The sequence below is a fragment of the Oncorhynchus nerka genome, linkage group LG27 (genome assembly GCF_034236695.1).
Source record: "Oncorhynchus nerka isolate Pitt River linkage group LG27, Oner_Uvic_2.0, whole genome shotgun sequence".
Taxonomy (NCBI): Eukaryota; Metazoa; Chordata; class Actinopteri; order Salmoniformes; family Salmonidae; genus Oncorhynchus; species Oncorhynchus nerka.
Genome location: NC_088422.1, coordinates 17,620,535 through 17,639,147, shown reverse-complemented (window position 1 = coordinate 17,639,147; position 18,613 = coordinate 17,620,535). Strand labels below are relative to the sequence as shown.

Below are 18,613 nucleotides of genomic sequence, written 5' to 3'. Positions count from 1 at the left end.
TGATATCAAATGATATCATGTAACCACTGCCATAGCTATATGTAAGAAAACCACAAACCCTATGAGGAAAAAGCATTTTTACTTTGGAGCTGATGTATTTCATATGAAATGGATCGAATACAACAAGTGTAGACTTTACCGTGAAATGCTGACTTACAAACTCTTAACCAACAGTGCAGTTCAAGAAGAAGAAAATATACAAAGTGATATTAGTGATACTGCGGGAATAAAAAGCCAACATACAGTACCAGTCAAGTTTGGACACACCTACTCATTGAAAGGTTTTTCTTTATTTGTACTATTTTCTACATTGTAGAATAATAGTGAAGACATCAGGACTATGAAATAACATGGAATTATGTAGTAACCAAAGAATTGTTAAATCAAAATATATTTTACATTATTCAAAGTAGCCACCCTTTGTCTTGATGACAGCTTTGTGCACTCTTGGCATTCTCTCAACCAGCTTCACCTGGAATGCTTTTCAAATAGTCTAGAAGAAGTTCCCACATATGCTGAGCACTTGTTGGCTGTGTTTCCTTCACTCTGTGGTCCAACTCATCCCAAACCATCTCAATTGGGTTGAGGTCGGGTGATTGTGGAGGCCAGGTCATCTGATGCCATCACTCTCCTTGGTCAAATAGCCCTTACACAGCCTGGAGGTGTGTTTGGAGTTCATTGTCCTGTTGAAAATCAAATTATAGTCCTAAGCGCAAACTACATGGGATGGTGTATCGCTGCAGAATGCTGTGGTAGCCATGCAGGTTAAGTGTGCCTTAAATTCTAAATAAATCACTGACAGTGTCACCAGCAAAGCACCTCCATGCTTCACAGTGGGAACCACACATGCAGAGATCATCCGTTCACCTACTCTACGTCTCACAAAGACATTTTGGTTGGAACTAAAAATCTCAAATTTGGACTCATCAGACCAAAGGACAGAGTTCCACCGGTCTCATGTCCATTGCTCGTGTTTCTTGTCCCAAGCAAGTCTCTTCTTATTATTGATGTCTTTAAGTAGTGGTTTCTTTGCAGAAACTCAACCATGAAGGCCTGATGCACGCAGTCTGCACAGTTGATGTTGAGATGTCTGTTACTTGAACTCTGAAGCATTTATTTGGGCTGCAATTTCTGAGGCTGGTAACTCGATTGAACTTATCTTCAGTGGCAGAGGTATCTCTGGGTCTTCCTTTTCTGTGGCGGTCCTCATGAGAGCCAGCTTCATCAAAGTGCTTGATGGTTTTTGCGACTGCACTTGAAGAAACTTTCAATGTTCTTGACATTTTCCGGATTGACTGACCAAGTCTTAAAGAAATTATGGACTGTAGTTTCTCTTTGCTTATTTGAGCTGTTCTTGCCATTATATGGACTTATAGGGGCTATGTTCTGTATACAGGGGTGGTACACAACTGATTGGCTCAAATGCATTAAGAAGGAAAGAAATTCCACAAATTAACTTTTAACAAGGCACACCTGTTAATTGAAATGCATTCCAGGTGACTACCTCATCATGCTGGTTAAGAGAATGCCAAGAATGTGCAAAGGGTGGCTACTTTAAAGAATCTCATAAAATAGATTTTGATTTAACACTCTTTACTATTATTCTGCAAAAAAAAAAAAAAAACTTGAATGAGTAGATGTGTCCAAACTTTTGACTGGTACTGTACAAGAACATGCTATGTGTCTTCGTTGATCCCCTCTGGCACATCATTGTTATCCAAAACAGCCACATACAACATAAGCCTACATGTGGAGATAAAATATTTGTTCAGGAGATACATTCTGGCCACATGATGTACAGCATATATTTTACAGGAGAAAAAAATATTAGGTCCCTGAGATACATGTATGCAATAACACACCACCGAAGACTACTAGACCATGACACATCACTGCTACTCCTTGTCGTCGTCCCCCCCCCCCCCCCCCCCAGTCAGGCACTGGCAGAGCAGGTATGTTTGGTCATTAGGGTGCAGATGTTCTGTCCGCAGCCCCAGCACGGAAGCAGCGAATGTGTGTGATCTGGTGTGGTTTTCCTCTTGCACAGGGTACACACACCCCCAGCCACCGCAACCTGCATGTCTCCACCCCTTCCAATCCCAGCCTGCTTCTGTGAAACCAACTGCTTTAGCTCAGCCAGGATGGTGGGGTTGGGCGCCTTGGCGATGCTAGTGACCACGACGCGCTGGGGGTCAAACACACAGTCCTCCTCCAGGCCGCTGGGCACGGATTGCATGCCACAGTTGGGGGGAACCCATGCGGTGTCGTACCCTGCTGCGTTCCAGCTCTTTTGCATAGGGTGGTTGTCTTTGTCGATGCGTTTCACGCGACCAGCGTTGACACGCAGCTGCAGCACCACACGGTTGGAGGGGGGGGCTTTTAGCGGGTAGCGCTCTGCCTTCTGCTGGTTGCGGCTCACGTACACACCGGGGCCCAACATGCCATCAGGGGACTGGCGGAAGCCATTGGTGATGATGAGCCGAGCAGTCTGGACATTGGTGCCATGGTACATAGTGTAAGAATCCCCCTTTTGAGGCTCCTGCTCTGCCCCCAGTTCCAACACCAGGGATTTGTCATCGTACACCACGTCCCAGCCAAAGAACGTCACCGACATCCTAGAATGGAATTAATTGGATAGTCAAAACAAAATATTCTTCAGGGTGTATATGAGAGCCAAATAGAACTTCAAATGAATGGAACGGTTTAAAATGATTTGAGTTGGCTGCTAAGTGTAGACCTACTGCCTGGCATTGGTGTAAAGTGCTTTAAAGTGGCAATATGTAACTTTTTGGGCGACCCGACCAAATTCACACAGAAACGTGAGTTATAGATCTATCATTCTACTTGAAAGCAAGTTTGTTATATGTGCGTTATTTCAATGCTTCCCATTCTTAAGTTTTGTTTTTGCATCTTTTACTTTCAGTTTAGTACACAACCTTCAAACCGCTGAAAATATAATATTTTTGGTTTTGAAAAATATGATGGTACAATGATTCTCTAACTATGCTAACTTATTTTGTCACATAAACTGAAATTAGGCAAACTATTACAGCAACCAGGAAATGGCAGAGTGATTTCTGCATAGTGCAACTTTAAGTAAAAATACTTTAAAGTACTACTTAAGTAGTTGTTTGGGGTATTTATATGTTACTATTTACATTTTTGACATTTATTTTTACTCCACTACATTCCTAAAGAAAATAATGTTCTTTTTACCCCATATTTTTTTCCTGACACCTAAAAGTACTGTTACATTTCAAATGATTCCTTATCAGGCTGGGAAAATGGTCCAATTCACGCACTTATCAAGACAATGTCCTAGTCATCTCTACTGCCTCTGATCTGTCACTCACTAAACACAAATGTTTTGTTTGTAAAGTGTTGGAGTGTGCCCCTGGCTACCCATACATTTTTAAAACAAGTAAATAGTGCCCTCTGGATTTTTTATTATAAGCAATGCGAAATTATTTCTATGTTTACTTTTACTTTTGATAATTAGATATATTTTAGCAATTACTTTTACTTTTGATACTTAAGTATATTTAAAACCAAATACTTTTAAGACATTTAATCAAGTAGTATTTCACTGGGTGACTTTTACTTGAGTCCTTTTCTATTAGTGTCAATATGTAACTTTTTGGGCAACCAACCACATACAAATGTGAGTCATAGATCTATAATGTTACTTGAAAACAAGTCTAAAGTGGTCGCTCTGTTATTTCTATGCTTTCCGTTTCGTTTTTGGGTCTTTGTCTTTCGGTTTTGTACACCAGCTTCAAACAGCTGAAACAGCAATATTTTTGGTTATGGAAAATATATTTCACAGCGGTATGGATGGTACAATGATTATCTACACTATACTAGCTTATTTTGTCACATAAACTGAAATTAGGCAAACTAGAGTTTTAACAACCAGGAAATGGCGGAGAGAATTCCGCATAGTGCAACTGTAAGGTAATCTTTACTATTACTCAAGTATGACAATTGGGTATTTTTTACACCACTGCATCCTGATCTCATCATCCCTGTCTATCCCTACAGTGGACCCTAACAGATATAGCCTACTGTAGCCTACATTTAAAATACGCTAGAATGTCATATTTATAGTCATATTTCATGTATGTCTTATACATTATACACAGCTGCTAAACATGCAACTGTATGGACCACAGACAATGGCATAACCATAACAGACAGAAATAAAATAAATATTCGTTTAGTTTCAGCCAAGTCCTATCAAAAAGGTTTCCAAATTAGTATTACATGTATATGAGTGTTTTTCTTACCTGTACAGCAATGCGTCGACGAAGTTCGATCTGAGCAATTCCACTTTCGCTTTCTGTATAACAAAATTGACAGTAGCCTAAGCTAATGAAATAGCACTACGTTCTAAACAGCGAAACATAATTGGGCCTATATCTTAGAACTCGTAATGCATATGATTCCCATAGAGAATTCCTCTAGAATTAATTATTGCAACAGTTGCAAGCTCAACTCGGCAACTAACAACTTGGAGGACACTTTTGGGCTGCGTATCAATAGTGACACTATTTCCTCTCCTCCTCACCTTAATATAAGGTTATATCAAATAGTGAATAAGGTGCTGGAGTATAATACAGCAAATTCAGGGGTAGCCCTGACACAAACCCGGTCCAGCGACTGTCAAGCCAACACCTTAACCATTTATGCCAAGAGGTCCAAGCCTCTTGATAAGGTTGTTACATGTTGGGTTAAAGTTGCTACATTACCATTACCCCCTTCCTTTGGGAGAGCGTGTCTCCATGCTTCTCTATACCAAGTCCCTCACATGTACACAGCTCTCCGATTGCTCCACCCACCATCCCACTTCTGACACCAATGGAGCGAATTCAAGGGGTAGCACCAACTGTGACTTTAACCACCCTGGTCCAGCGACTATCAAGCCAGCAACTTAACTGTTACGCCAAAAGGTCCAAACCTCTTGACAAAGTCGCTAAAGATATTCTGGATAGGGAGAGTCAGTCCCTGCAACATGACATACAGCCTTCATAGACTTCCCTACAGGCTATGCTGGCTGCTGCTGTGTAGAACATTAAGAACCTCGTCAATTATGCCATGTCCTCCCCCCTACTTCCCCCTTCCCTCCTCCAAAGAAAGCGTGAAGAATTGAAGGGTCCGAAGAGCTAGCTTCACAGCTGTATAAAGCTGAGACTGGGGTGTGATTCATGACTGGGTTTTTTGTTTCCCATTGGTTCTAGGAATGAAGCCATAAGTTTACTGGCCGTTAAAACGGAACGTTTTTTAGACATTCTGAGAATAGAAGTGAAAATTTCACCTTTTCCGGGAACTATACCTTTTAGGTTGCAGTTAGGTTCGCAAATGTTTTTCTATGGTTCCCATAAAGGAATTATTTTGGTTTTATTAACGTTCTGAGAACAGAAATGATAGGTTATATGAAGGTAATTAAATAACGTTCTGAGAACATGTTTCAATAATTCTGCTAGCTTAGGTTAACTGTTTTGAACTCCATGCACAGATAGAACACATTGAATTTAATTTGCTTAGGTATTAATAATGCAAACACGTCTTTTTTATTGTGGCATGGCGTCAATGAGATTCAAACCATTGATCTTCTGCGCTCTATCCATGGAATTAGTCCACTGTCCACCAGGATGGCCTTGTTGTTTTTTTTACTTATACAAACTGTTCATTTTAGTCTATTCAAACAGACCCCATTTCAAAGGAAACAAGCACTCATTAAGATCATGTGTGGCCAAGTAGTCGGTGTGGCCAACACACCTGAACACAGTTAACAAGATAGAGGACAGAGGGAGTTTTGTTGAGCTGAGAACATTATGTATATGTTTTTAAATAACATTCTTAGAACATTACAAATGTTTTATTGTGTTTTTTTAATGGAAAGTTTACTTAATGTGCTGAGAACATGACAAATAAAACCATGAGGAAACCTGCAGAAAATGTTATTCTGAAGTAATGGAATTCCCACAGAAGAATGTTGTTTCTTAACGTGAACAATTTGAGAACATTGCTTTAAATAGAACCATGAGGAAACCTGTAGAAAACATAATGCTGAACTACTGAAATTCCCACAGAAGTACATTGTTTCTTAATGTTCTCTGAACAATGTGAGAACATTACTGTAAATAGAACCACGAGGAAACCTGTAGGAAACGTTATAGGAAGATTGTATGCAAAATAACCATGAGATAATCACGCTCTCACCAAGCTCTAAGAAACATATATGGTTTTCAGAATGTTATGTGCTAGCTGGGTAGAGCAAGTGCCAGCTCCATGGAGCAATGAGCTAGAAATCGGCATCAGGAAATTGGCATAAGGACCAAACCCAGGCAGAGGTTAATCTTTTTTATGGGATTTATAGTAAAGAAATGTATTTTAACTGTAATGTACTTTCATCCAAAATAATTCCAGCATCTGAACAGTGCACTGTGCACCCACCAACTTTCCTTCAATTAGCAAGTGGCTGAAACCCTCACTGGAGAAAGCATCTGAGCGAGCGAAACAGCGCCCCTCTGTCTTACTATATGTAGCTCATGTATCTGATGCTGTCTGGCCAAAAAAGAGTATGACATGCCATAATAAAACCACCCGTGGGCCGCCAGTTGGGGATCCCTGCCCGAGAGTCTTTTGACCCACGTCTGGGTTTCTACTAAGCTAAGATATGGAATTGTTTTAAGATGGTTATACAAGGACCATTTTGCTATTTAATTTTGCATTTAAGACCCCTGTAGTTAAGAAAATATATATAATTATTTGATGAAATATTGAATTTGTCCTTACTGCTATTACCCCATAGAAACGCATTGATTAACAGATTCATACATGGTAAAACAGATCAGTCAAAAATGTAATAAAAAGTAAGTATGTTTAGAAGTGTATGTCCTATATCTTAAAGATGTAAGAATTGGAACAAATATTCACAACCAGTATACCATTGAAATGTATTTTCCAGACCAGTATTGGGTTAACTTTAGACGAGTCCCATTGACAATTGTGGAGGGGTCATATTAGTGTGTATTCCAAACTGTTCGGATAATACATACACTACCGTTCAAAAGTTTGGGGTGACTTAGAAATGTCCTTGCTTTTGAAAGAAAAGCTATTTTTTGTCCATTAAAATAGCAAAACACCAGTCTCAACATCAACAGTGAAGAGGTGACTCCGGGATGCTGGACTTCTCGGCAGAGTTGCAAAGAAAAAGCCATATCTCAGACTAACCAATAAAAAGAAAAGATTAAGATGGGCAAAAGAACACAGACACTGGACAGAGGAACTCTGCCTAGAAGGCCAGCATCCCGGAGTCACCTCTTCATTGTTGACGTTGAGGCTGGTGTTTTGCGGGTACTATTTAATGAAGCTGCCAGTTGAGGACTTGTGAGGCATCTGTTTCTCAAACGAGACGCTCTAACGTACTTGTCCTCCTACTTAGTTGTGCACCGGGACCTCCCACTCCTCTTTCTATTCTGGTTAGAGCCAGTTTGCGCTGTTTTGTGAAGGGAGTAGTACACAGCGTTGTACGAGATATTCAAGTCTCTTGGCAATTTCTCACTTGGAATAGCCTTCATTTCTAAGAACAAGAATAGGCGGACAAGTTTCAGAAGAAAGTTCTTTGTTTCTGGACATTTTGAGCCTGTAATCGAACCCACAAATGCTGATGCTCCAGATACTCAACAAGTCCAAAGAAGGCCAGTTTTATTGCTTCCTTAATCAGCACAAAAGTTTTCAGCTGTGCTAACATAATTGCAAAAGGGTTTTCTAATGATCAATTATCCTTTTAAAATGATCAACTTGGATTAGCTAACACAACGTGCCATTGGAACACAGGAGTGATGGTTACTGATAATGGGCCTCTGTACGCCTATGTATTGTAAAGTGGCTGTTCCACTGGATGTCATAAGGTGAAAGCACCAATTTGTAAGTCGCTCTGGATAAGAGCGTCTGCTAAATGACTTAAATGTAATGTAAATGATGTAGATATTCCATTAAAATATCAGCCTTTTCCAGCTACAATAGTCGTTTACAACATTAACAATGTCTGCACTGTATTTCTGATCAATTTGATGTTATTTTAATGGACAAAAAAATATGCTTTTCTTTCAAAAACAAGGACATTTCTAGGTGACCCCAAACTTTTGAACGGTAGTGTATGTTTTTCTGAGAAGAACAATTTTCGAGGTGTCTCCTGGTCTGACAAACACAGCAGTAGCTCAGCCACCTTCTACCGCAGATGCGGAAGGCCGACATCGGCGGATGCGGTGGATTGAGACGCAGCACATGCAACAAAAAACAGCAGATATTTTTTTTATCTTAAACAGATGGATTTTGATGGGGATTTTTTTTTTTTTTCATATGCATCGAGGGAGCATGGGCGGGGGCCTCAAGCAGAGATGTATTTATTAAATGTTTATGCTCAGCTCATGAGGCCCCTTGATGATGTGAGCAGTAGCAGTGTGTGGATAAAATCACTGGGGAAGCCGATCCAAGCCAGTAAAATAGCCTTATTACAACCTATCTTGTGATAATTGCGTGGTTTGCCCTATAACACATTTTTCTGCCTGTGTGACTGTTGTCTGTTTGCTGTCTCTGCCTTATTTTATATCACGGTGGCGCATGTCCACGGTGGCGCATACTCTTTTGGTCCAGACAGCATCAGATACATGGGCTACACTGAAACAGAGGGGTGCTGTTTCCCTCTCTCTGATGATTTCTCCGGTGAGATTCTTATGAAAACACAGAGAGACGAAAGATAAATGATTTTATCATTGTTATTTTTTTATTGGTCAAATATTTGGAGAAGCCTGGGTTCCCTTGTCATCCATGAATACACACCACTGGATGTTAGGCCTGAGGCAGTTGTCTTTTCTGCCTCATGGTAAGTCTTCCAGAGCCTGCCATCAGCCTCCAAAAACTCTGTGCTTGAAGGCTCTATGGAAGGGCCTGTTACATCTTCATTTGTTAATTAAGGTTCTGGGTGTCAAGGATTTTCAGCATTTCATGAGTGTTTTTTCTAGCAGGCCCTGCACTTGGATGGGAGGAGGCACTCCAAGTGGGCTCTCTTGGGTAATTATTCCAGTGACCATCTCAGTAACAGCCTTTCACACACACTGTTTTGATTGGTCTGCATGCCAGGACTTCATTCAGCTGCACCCAGATACTGCCTCCTCAACAGAAATTATTCGCCAGGCTTTATCCACTGGAGAGGAGAGAGACAGCCACCTGTCCTCTGCATTCACACAAACCCAAAGGTTGGTTGCAGAGCAAAGTCCCCCAAAAAATGGGATCAGTGAAAGCTGTCACCTTGGATATGCAGAGTTCGCTTCCCACAAAGGCTTTCTATGAGTAGTGGCACAATATTCCCAATGACACAATATAGCTGCCTCAACGGTGCAATGTTATGTCTTAACCCATAGCTTCTCAAATACAGAATGCCTCAATGGTGCAATGTTATGTCTTAACCCATATCTTCTCAAATACAGAATGCCTTAATGGTGCAATGTTATGTCTTAACCCATAGCTTCTCAAATACAGAATGCCTCATTACTCTCATTGAGTGTTTCCTCTAGACAAAGAGGCAATGAGGAAGCCTCTAGGGTGTGTGTGTTTGTATATATCTGTGTCTGTCTGTGTGCGTGCGTGGGTGTGAGTGAGTGGTTTGAAGGGGCTGGTCTGTGCAACAGGACGTGCTCAAGCTACCAATGATCCTCACCCTGGAAGTATTTTTCTAAGTCTCTGCCTCATTCATGACCTGTTACCAGAGCCAGGCCATGGCGGAATAGACACAGATGGATGACCTGCTTGGGCCTGATCAAATATTTTTATTTGACTGACAGTGAAATGCTTACTTACGGGCCCTTCCCAACCAAAATAATAAAATAGAAGGTTAACACGAGGAATAACGATAGTCAAGTTATGTACAATAAATACACAGAGAGTAACGATAACTTGGCTATATACACGGGGTACCAGTACCGAGTCAATGTGCAGTAGTATGAGATAAATAAAGGAAAGATATTTACATATGGGTCGGGGTAAAGTGACAAGATCTTAGTGATTCCATTGTAAAAATAACAAGAGGGCTTAAACATAAAATAATGGTCTTGCCTATTCACTCATAATGGCTTACATTTACCATTTCCCAAGGAGAGAGCTACTGAATATATTTTATTGCTTGGACCAAGCCTCCTTGATGTAGGGGCTTTGACCTAGTGCCTTGATGGAGTTACCAACAGGTTAATGTTTTAGGTGGAATACAGTGTGTATTACTGTTATATTCTGTTGCGTAGAAAACAGCATTATACTATTTGTAATTCTTCATCTGTGAACTATAGCTGTACCATTCATTCATGGTTTAGGTTACAGTCTTGAGTAGTGTAGAATAAAAAGAAACGCACACCTATTTAGGCGAGGTGCTGGCTAGCGGAGTAGAAAACTTGAAAATAAAAGAGAGCCGCACACTCTAGAAGCTCAGATGAAACAATTTAATTACCAACGTTTCGACAGCCAAGCTGTCTTCATCGGGCTATACAGTCTTCAGTAGGGCATCTATCAGAATAGCTCAGTCCCTCTCACTGAGTTTCAGCTGCTGCTGAGACAGACAGAAACCACAGAGGCATTAAATTAAATAACCTTCAGACAAAGCTCATACACCACAACGTAGTCCCCCTCACACTGTGGAGCCAGAGGATGTTACCTTCATCTGCCGATAAACAGTATGACTCAGTTGTTTCTCTAAAGGATTGTAAAGGTTAGTGTCCGTGTTGTGTGTGTTAAGAGGAGTTACTGTAAGAGCACTAGACAAGGCCTGCTGGGCCTCCAGGAGCTGTGATGTGGCTGTCTAGGTCAGCTGTTTCTCTGGCCCTGGGCCTGCTCCATACACACACAAACACACACAAACACAAAGGATGAAAACATATTCAGCAACACTTGTGAGGCAAATTAGAGTCCAGACAGACAACTGCGACTTCAAACCCGGCCCCTGCGTGACCTGTACATATTGTTTGTGCTGTGTGCTCTGTATAGTGACCTGCATGTGTGCATGATTAGAATGGCATAATGTGTCAAGTCGCCTGTGACCTCATGCATTTTTTGAGTCAGTGTTGTTGTGGTTTTGTTCTCTTGCCTTTGCTGTTGGCGACCCACTTTCCTCCAGTTTTCAATCATTTTTATGGCCGCTCTGGACCACTCCTCTAGAGTTAATGTGCCACAATACCAGTGATTTTCCGCAGAGAGTAGGGCATGCAGGGACTAGTCTGGAAAACCTGAACCTTGACAAAACAGTGACTAGTGTCTGGTTCCAATGATGTAATTGCTCTGTGCCAAAAGAGTTCGTCACTGACTACATCACTCCTTAATTTTCAAAAAAAAAGCTTATTACAAAAAAGCTTATTTCTCTCAATTTTTGTGCACAAATTTCTTTACATCATGGTTTGTGAGCATTTGATCTTTTGTCAAGATAATCCATCCCCCTGACAGGTGTGATATCAAGAAGCTGATTAAACAGCATGATCAGTACACAGGTGCATCTTATGCGGGGGACAATAAAAGGCCACTCTAAAATGTGCAGTTTTGTCACACAACACAATGCCACAGATGTCTCAAGTTTTGAGGGAGCGTGCAATTGGCATGCTGACTGCAGGAATGTCCACCAGAGCTGTTGCCAGAGAATTTAATATTAATTTCTCTACCATAAGCCACCTCCAGCATCGTTTTAGAGAATTTCTGTCTGTAATAAAGCCCTTTTGTGGGGAAAAACTCCTGGCTCCCAAGTGGTGGACTAGGCTAAAATCCCCTTTCACTGTTTGTCCAGCACAAAAAGTCTGTTTTTACTGCAGTCCTCATCCCTATAATATACTGCATGTATTCAGCGAGAGAAAACGTTGATTCCTTCAGTAAAGGAAGATAAAATGAAAGGGAGGTACCTTCATGCATCTTCTTGTGATGTGCTTGGTCAGGTTGAGTGTGACCTACAAGCAGTCCGGTTGTTCAGAGTCTCTCACCTTGGTGTCCATCTCTCCCAATCTCTCTCCCAGGCCTGACTTGACCTCTGACACCTCCTGTTGGAGACTGATGATCTGCTGTGCCCTGGCGCTCACATCACCAGACAGCTTGGCAATGCTGGCAACACACCTGAGAGTGCTGGAATGAGACAGGAAAGACAGCTGTCTTTACCATTACAATACAGTGCACTCCCACCTGGGGCCCATATACAGTATAAACGTTGCATATGCACAAAATAGGCCCCAAAACATCCGTGCTCCAGTTTTCAAGCAACACTACGTTCGATAAATCCAATGTATGCAACACACACACAACGCACTGCAACTGCCTCTGCAACACAATGCTGCAAGGCAAACGCAGCGTGCCATTGGAAATGAATGTACTTCTAGTGTACCAAAATGTAAACTGTCTGTGTGATCGAGGCATCACACCAACAGTGTTATTGCAATTTGGTACACCAAAAGTACATTCATTTCCAATGGAACGCTGCGTTTGCCTTGCAGCATTGTGTTGCAGAGGCCTTTGCAGTGCGTTGTGTGTGTGTTGCATACATTGGATTTACCGAACGTATGCATCAAACTGTGTGCGTAGACGGCTTGACAGAAATGGTAGGATAAGGTGGATGTTGAACACATCTAGATGATGCTGCATACCATTTAGCTCTATGACACTGTAGGTGTGTCCGGGCGTTAGTGTTACATTTACACAATGGTTATAAATGAGGCCCCTGGCCTGACTATCTCTGGCAACCATGCAGAAAGTTTCATGGAGTCAACAATTAGCCCATGTCAGCTAATATTTTTTAGATTGCTAAATCTAGCCAGCTGTCTAAACATGTAGTAATCATGGTCAAATTGATTTTGATAGTCACTCTCACTCAGATATCATGTTAAAAATGGCTAACATTTCTCTCCACCCTATGGCAAAATGTGTAGAATTGCATGAAATGAGTTATACAATTTCAACATTTTCTCTCCTCCCCATGGATAATGTGTAGAATTGCATGAATCTTGCTTATAACGGAAACATTATTTCTACACCCTGAGGCAAAATGTGTAGAAATGCATGAATCTTGCTTATAACGGAAACATTATTTCTACACCCTGAGGCAAAATGTGTAGAAATGCAGGAAAATAGCTAACACTAATAATATTTCTGTCCACTTTAAAGAAAGAGAATAATTCTGCTTAAGGCCCCAAAAAGGCTAGGGACAATCATAATGAGTTCATATTTTTTGTGGCCCTCACCCCCATCAAAGTTGCCCATCCATGGTTTAGACAGATTAGAATGTTATACAAGCAAGGCAATTATAGTTGCCTAAATAAGTACACAGTTCATATGAATAACCCAAATGTGTTTTCACCATGCATGAGATAATAATCAGCAATGCAGGGGAAAACACTCCACTAGGGATATGCAAATTCATTGAATTGTTCACATAAATCTTTATGACCACAAAGTACCTTTTGAACATTGATGTAAAGCTCTACCTTGAATGAACTCACACTAGCAGCTTCTTTTCAGATCCCCTTGGTGTGTGCTGTATAGCTCTATGGTTATTTGATTGATATTGTCAAGCACTTTTAACAACACAAACAGTGCTTTAGCTAAATGTATTGTGTCATCACCTATCTTTCCCACTGTGCTGGTGATGAAGCACTTTGTGGAGAGCAGCGATGAGAGGTTTAAGGATACTTTTTACATTTGAAGAATTTTTTAGGAAATGTGTGTCATAATGGCTATATTGCAATGAACAGTCATTATTCATCTATTTGAAATACATATATTTCTCAAATGTTCTTCCGACATGTGGTGTCACATGTGGTGTCACATCTTTGCAGTGGTCATCCCTCAACCGACATCAGTGCAAGCGGATTTGTTGTGCTCTCTGACATAATACAATGATATTTCTCTGTCATAACGTATATTTATGATAACTCCTTTTCTCACCCCACTGATCTTACATGGTTGTTTACCTGGTACTCACTCTAAGTTGTATTTGTTTACAAGAACAGCAGATAGGCCTATCCCACCTCATGTAGGCTATTGCAAGAGATCGTCATGCCTCACGAATATCCATTCACATTAACAATCACTCGTTGAACCATTCAAATGTGTCAAGCTGCACTCACTCCATATCACACGGCTGCGCCCTTGCAGATAAACTCAGGGAATATTGAGCATGACAGTATGCCAGCTTGATTAACTTTATCACCTCTTATCACCTCTCTTGTTCCATGTAGAGGAGTCAATTCCTGGTTCTGGCCTATTGCTTCTCTCGCTCTCTCTTACACATATACCAATTAGGTGATCATTTATAGTTTTAATTTCAGATAGCGTCATGTCAAATATTTTGTCAAAATAAAAAACCCATTGGTATTGAACTAATTTTGCAATGTCCCCTGTGTTCATGAGGGCATTATTGTGTTTTTATCTGTTGGAGCTATCTATTTCATACACACAACTCTGTTATTACACCAGTTCTTCATCTGAGCAGCACGATTGGCAACCGTTCCAGAACTCATTGATGTTTATTGAATGTCATAAACATGTCTGCTTACATAAGCTCTGAATGAGATTCAGTGAGGCTCAGTGCAGTATAATCAAATCAGCCTGATCCGGTGGAGCGAGAGAGAGAGAGAGACTCACGTAGAGAGACACTTAACACTCTTTTGTCTCTGACCTCACTCTCCTATACGGCCCACTCGTATGTTGCTACCACTTCAGATGATTGATCAAGGCCTGTGTCACGGTCTTCGAATGAAGTAGACCAAAGCGCAGCGTGGTGAGCGTACATATTCCTTTTTATTAGGATAACGCCGACAAAAACAATAAACAATACAAAAACATCCGTGAAGCTTAAGGGCTATGTGCCACAAACAAAGTTAACTTCCCACACAAAAAGGAGGGAAAAGGGCTACCTAAGTATGGTTCCCAATCAGAGACAACGATAGACAGCTGTCCCTGATTGAGAACCATACCCGGCCAAAACACAGAAATACAAAAACATAGAAAATAGAACATAGAGTGCCCACCCAAATCACACCCTGACCAAACCCCAAATAGAGACATAAAACACATTGAACTGATGTAAACATCATACTTTCAAAATCTTAGCTAGCAAGCTAGACAAGCAGTCATCATCCTGAATCATGTCGACAGTCTACAGGCAAATCCTTTTCATATGAAGAGAAATTATAGATAAACGTATCAGTGCTCATCGGCCGTTGGACATAAACATTACACAACAATTTCGCAAATTCAACAATGAGAGGTTTGGAAGGAATCAGTCCAATCAAAGATACTGTAGATATAACGTGATTTGACATCATTTTATCTGTGGCCAATGACCTTGAGCCTTCAAGCGTTGCAAAGCAATCACTAGCCTGCTATTCAGTGATGTGGGTGTGTTGTCTAAGGGTCTCTTTTCCTAGCTTAAAAGGAAAAACAATCACGTGCCATGGGCCAGAAAGGTTGAATACATTGGCCATGCTGTCAATCCAGCATGACTTCTGCCGTCTTCAAAACAATTAGAAACTTGGAACTGGATATTCTCCGACTTCAGTGAGTTCAAGACAACTGGGAACTCCGACTGAGAAATTTGTTTTGAATGGTCATCCAACTTGGAATTCCAAGTCGGGAACTCGGCCCTCTTCGACCTGAAGATCACTGACATCATGATTCAACCTTGTTTTTTTTCCAGAGTTTTCAGCTGTCTTGAAAGCACCATAAATCTAGAGAATGCGAGACTTCGATGACAAAGTTTGATGACAAAATGTGACCACAATAGGGACCGCTGCGCCACATTCCTGTTCAAGTGACCACAGCACAACAAGGTGAGTCCAAAAATGTCTTTATGTAATATAATATGCCAGGGAGATATGTATACTGTAGCTAAGAAAGTAATACTAAATGTATGTTGTGTAGCAAGCTGTTAGTAGTCCATGTGCCTCACCCTAATAAATTGGTCCCTTTCCCCCTCATAACTTTGTGATACACATGTAGCCTATAGCCTGTTTTAGAGAAATGTCATCATTGAATATTGTAAGAGCTTTCATTGTCTGCTTATATGACCCCTTTATTTATCCTACAGTTCTGACTTGGTGGACAGAGAGAATACTGTAAGAATGGCCCATTTTCTGAATTTTGTCATCTCCTCCTCATGGACTACACCATATTTGCTAGTTCTTGCTGTGAGATGTTACCCCACTCTTCCACCAAGGCACCTGCAAGTTCCCTGAGATTTCTGGGGGGAATGGCCCTAGCCCTCACCCTCCGATCCAATAGGTCACCCTCCGATCCATGAGATCTGGGCTCTTTGCTGGCCATGGCAGAACACTGACATTCCTGTCTTGCAGGTAATCACGCACAGAACAAGCAGTATGGCTGGTGGCATTGTCATGCTGGAGGGTCATGTCAGGATGAGCCTGCAGGAAGGGTACCACATGAGGGAGGAGGATGTCTTCCCTGTAATGCACAGCTTTGCGATTGCCTGCAATGACAACAAGCTCAGTCCGATGAACTTGTTGACACACCGCCCCAGACCACGACGGACCCTCCACCTCCAAATTGATCCCGCTCCAGAGTACAGGCCACGGTGTAACGCTCATTCCTTTGACGATAAACGCAAATCCGACCATCACCCCTGGTGAGACAAAACCGCAACTTGTCAGTGAAGAGCACTTTTTGCCAGTCCTATCTGGCGATGTTGTTGCCGGTGATGTCTGGTGAGGACCTGACTTACAACAGGCCTACAAGCCCTCCGTCCAGCCTCTCTCAGCCTATTGCGGACAGTCTGAGCACTGATGGAGGGATTGTGAGGTGTAACTCGGGCAGTTGTTGTTGCCATCCTGTACCTGTCCTGCAGGTGTGATGTTCGGATGTACCGATCCTGTGCAGGTGTTTTTACACATCAGCTGTCCGTCCTGTCTCCCTGTAGCGCTGTCTTAGGTGTCTCACAGTACGGACATAGAAATTTATTGCCCTGGCCACATCTGCAGTCCTCATGCCTCCTTGCAGCATGCCTAAGGCATGTTCACACAGATGAGCAAGGACCCTGGGCATCTTTCTTTTGGTGTTTTTCAGAGTCAGTAGAAATGCCTCTTCAGTGTCCTAAGTTTTCATAACTGTGACCTTAATTGCCTACCGTCTGTAAGCTGTTAGTGTCTTAACAACCATTCAACAGGTGCATGTTCATTAATTCTTTATGGTTCATTGAACAAGCATGGGAAACAGTGCTTAAACCCTTTACAATGAAGATCTGTGAAGTTATTTGGATTTTTACGAATGATCTTTGAAAGACAGGGTCCTGAAAAGAGGACGTTTATTTTTTTGCTGAGTTTCTATACAAATGATTTGCTAAAATATAGATTTTGTCCTTTACTACTAAAGCCCATAGAAACGCATCTGATAACACATTAATAAATGGCAAAAAGGACAGTAAAAAAATGTATCATAAGAAACAATCTGGCCCTTCTTTGGACACTGTGTTAACAAACCTCCAAACGAGTTTCAACGCCATACAACACTCTTTCCTTGGCCTCCAACTGCTCTTAAATGCTAGTAAAACAAAATGCATGCTCTTCAACCGATCGCTGCCCACACCCGACTAGCATCACTACTCTGGACAGTTCTGACTTAGAATATGTGGACAACTATAAATACCTAGGTGTCTGGCTAGACTGTAAACTCTCCTTCCAGACAGATCCACAGATGATGCTATCGCTATTGCACTCCACACTGCCCATTCTCACCTGTACAAAAGGAACACCTATATGAGAATGCTATTCATTGACTACAACTCAGTTTTCAATACCATGGTGCTCTCAAAGCTCATCACTAAGCTGAGGACCCTGGGACTAAACACCTCCCTCTGCTCCTGGATCCTGGACTTTCTGACGGGCCGCCATCAGGTGGTAAGGGTAGGTAACAGCACATCCGCCACGTTGATCCTCAACACTGGGGCCTCTCAGGGGTGCGTGCTCAGCCCCCTCTTGTACTCCCTGTTCCCTCATGACTGCATGGCCAGGCACGACTCCAACACCATCATTAAGTTTGCCGATGACACAACAGTGGTAGGCCTGATCACTGACATCGATGAGACAGCCTATAAGGAGGAGGTCAGAGACCTGGTCATGTGGTGCCAGGACAACAACCTCTCCTTCAACGTGATCAAGACAAAGGAGATGATTGTGGACTACAGGAAAAGGAGGACTGAGCACGCCCCATTCTCATCGACGGGGCTGTAGTGGAGCAGGTTGAGAACTTCAAGTTCCTTGGTGTCCACAATCATGGTCCAAACACACCAAGGCAGTCATGAAGAGGGCACGACAAAGCCTATTCCCCCTCAGGAGACTGAAAAGATTTGGGCATGGGTCCTCAGATCCTCAAAAAGTTATTCAGCTGCACCATCGAGAGCACTGGTTGCATCACTGCCTGGTATGACAACTGCTCGGCCTCCGACCGCAAGGCACTACAGAGGGTAGTGAGTACGGCCTAGTACATCACTGGAGCCAAGCTTCCTGCCATCCAGGACCTCTATACCAGGCAGTGTCAGAGGAAGGCCTTAAAAATGGTCAAACCCTCCAGCCACCCTAGT

General features: G+C 41.9%; 1 protein-coding gene across 1 annotated transcript; it reads right to left on the bottom strand.

The window, feature by feature from the left end:
- Positions 1-62: 62 nt before the first annotated feature.
- Positions 63-4,538, bottom strand: gig2p (grass carp reovirus (GCRV)-induced gene 2p). Its single transcript, XM_029637208.2, has 2 exons — positions 4,287-4,538; positions 63-2,615 (listed from the first exon to the last, which is right to left on the bottom strand). The coding sequence occupies exon 2, from the start codon at positions 2,612-2,614 to the stop codon at positions 1,934-1,936; it is 681 nt and encodes a 226-aa protein (XP_029493068.1). The 5' UTR covers position 2,615; positions 4,287-4,538; the 3' UTR covers positions 63-1,933.
- Between the last annotated feature and the right edge of the window lie 14,075 nt (positions 4,539-18,613).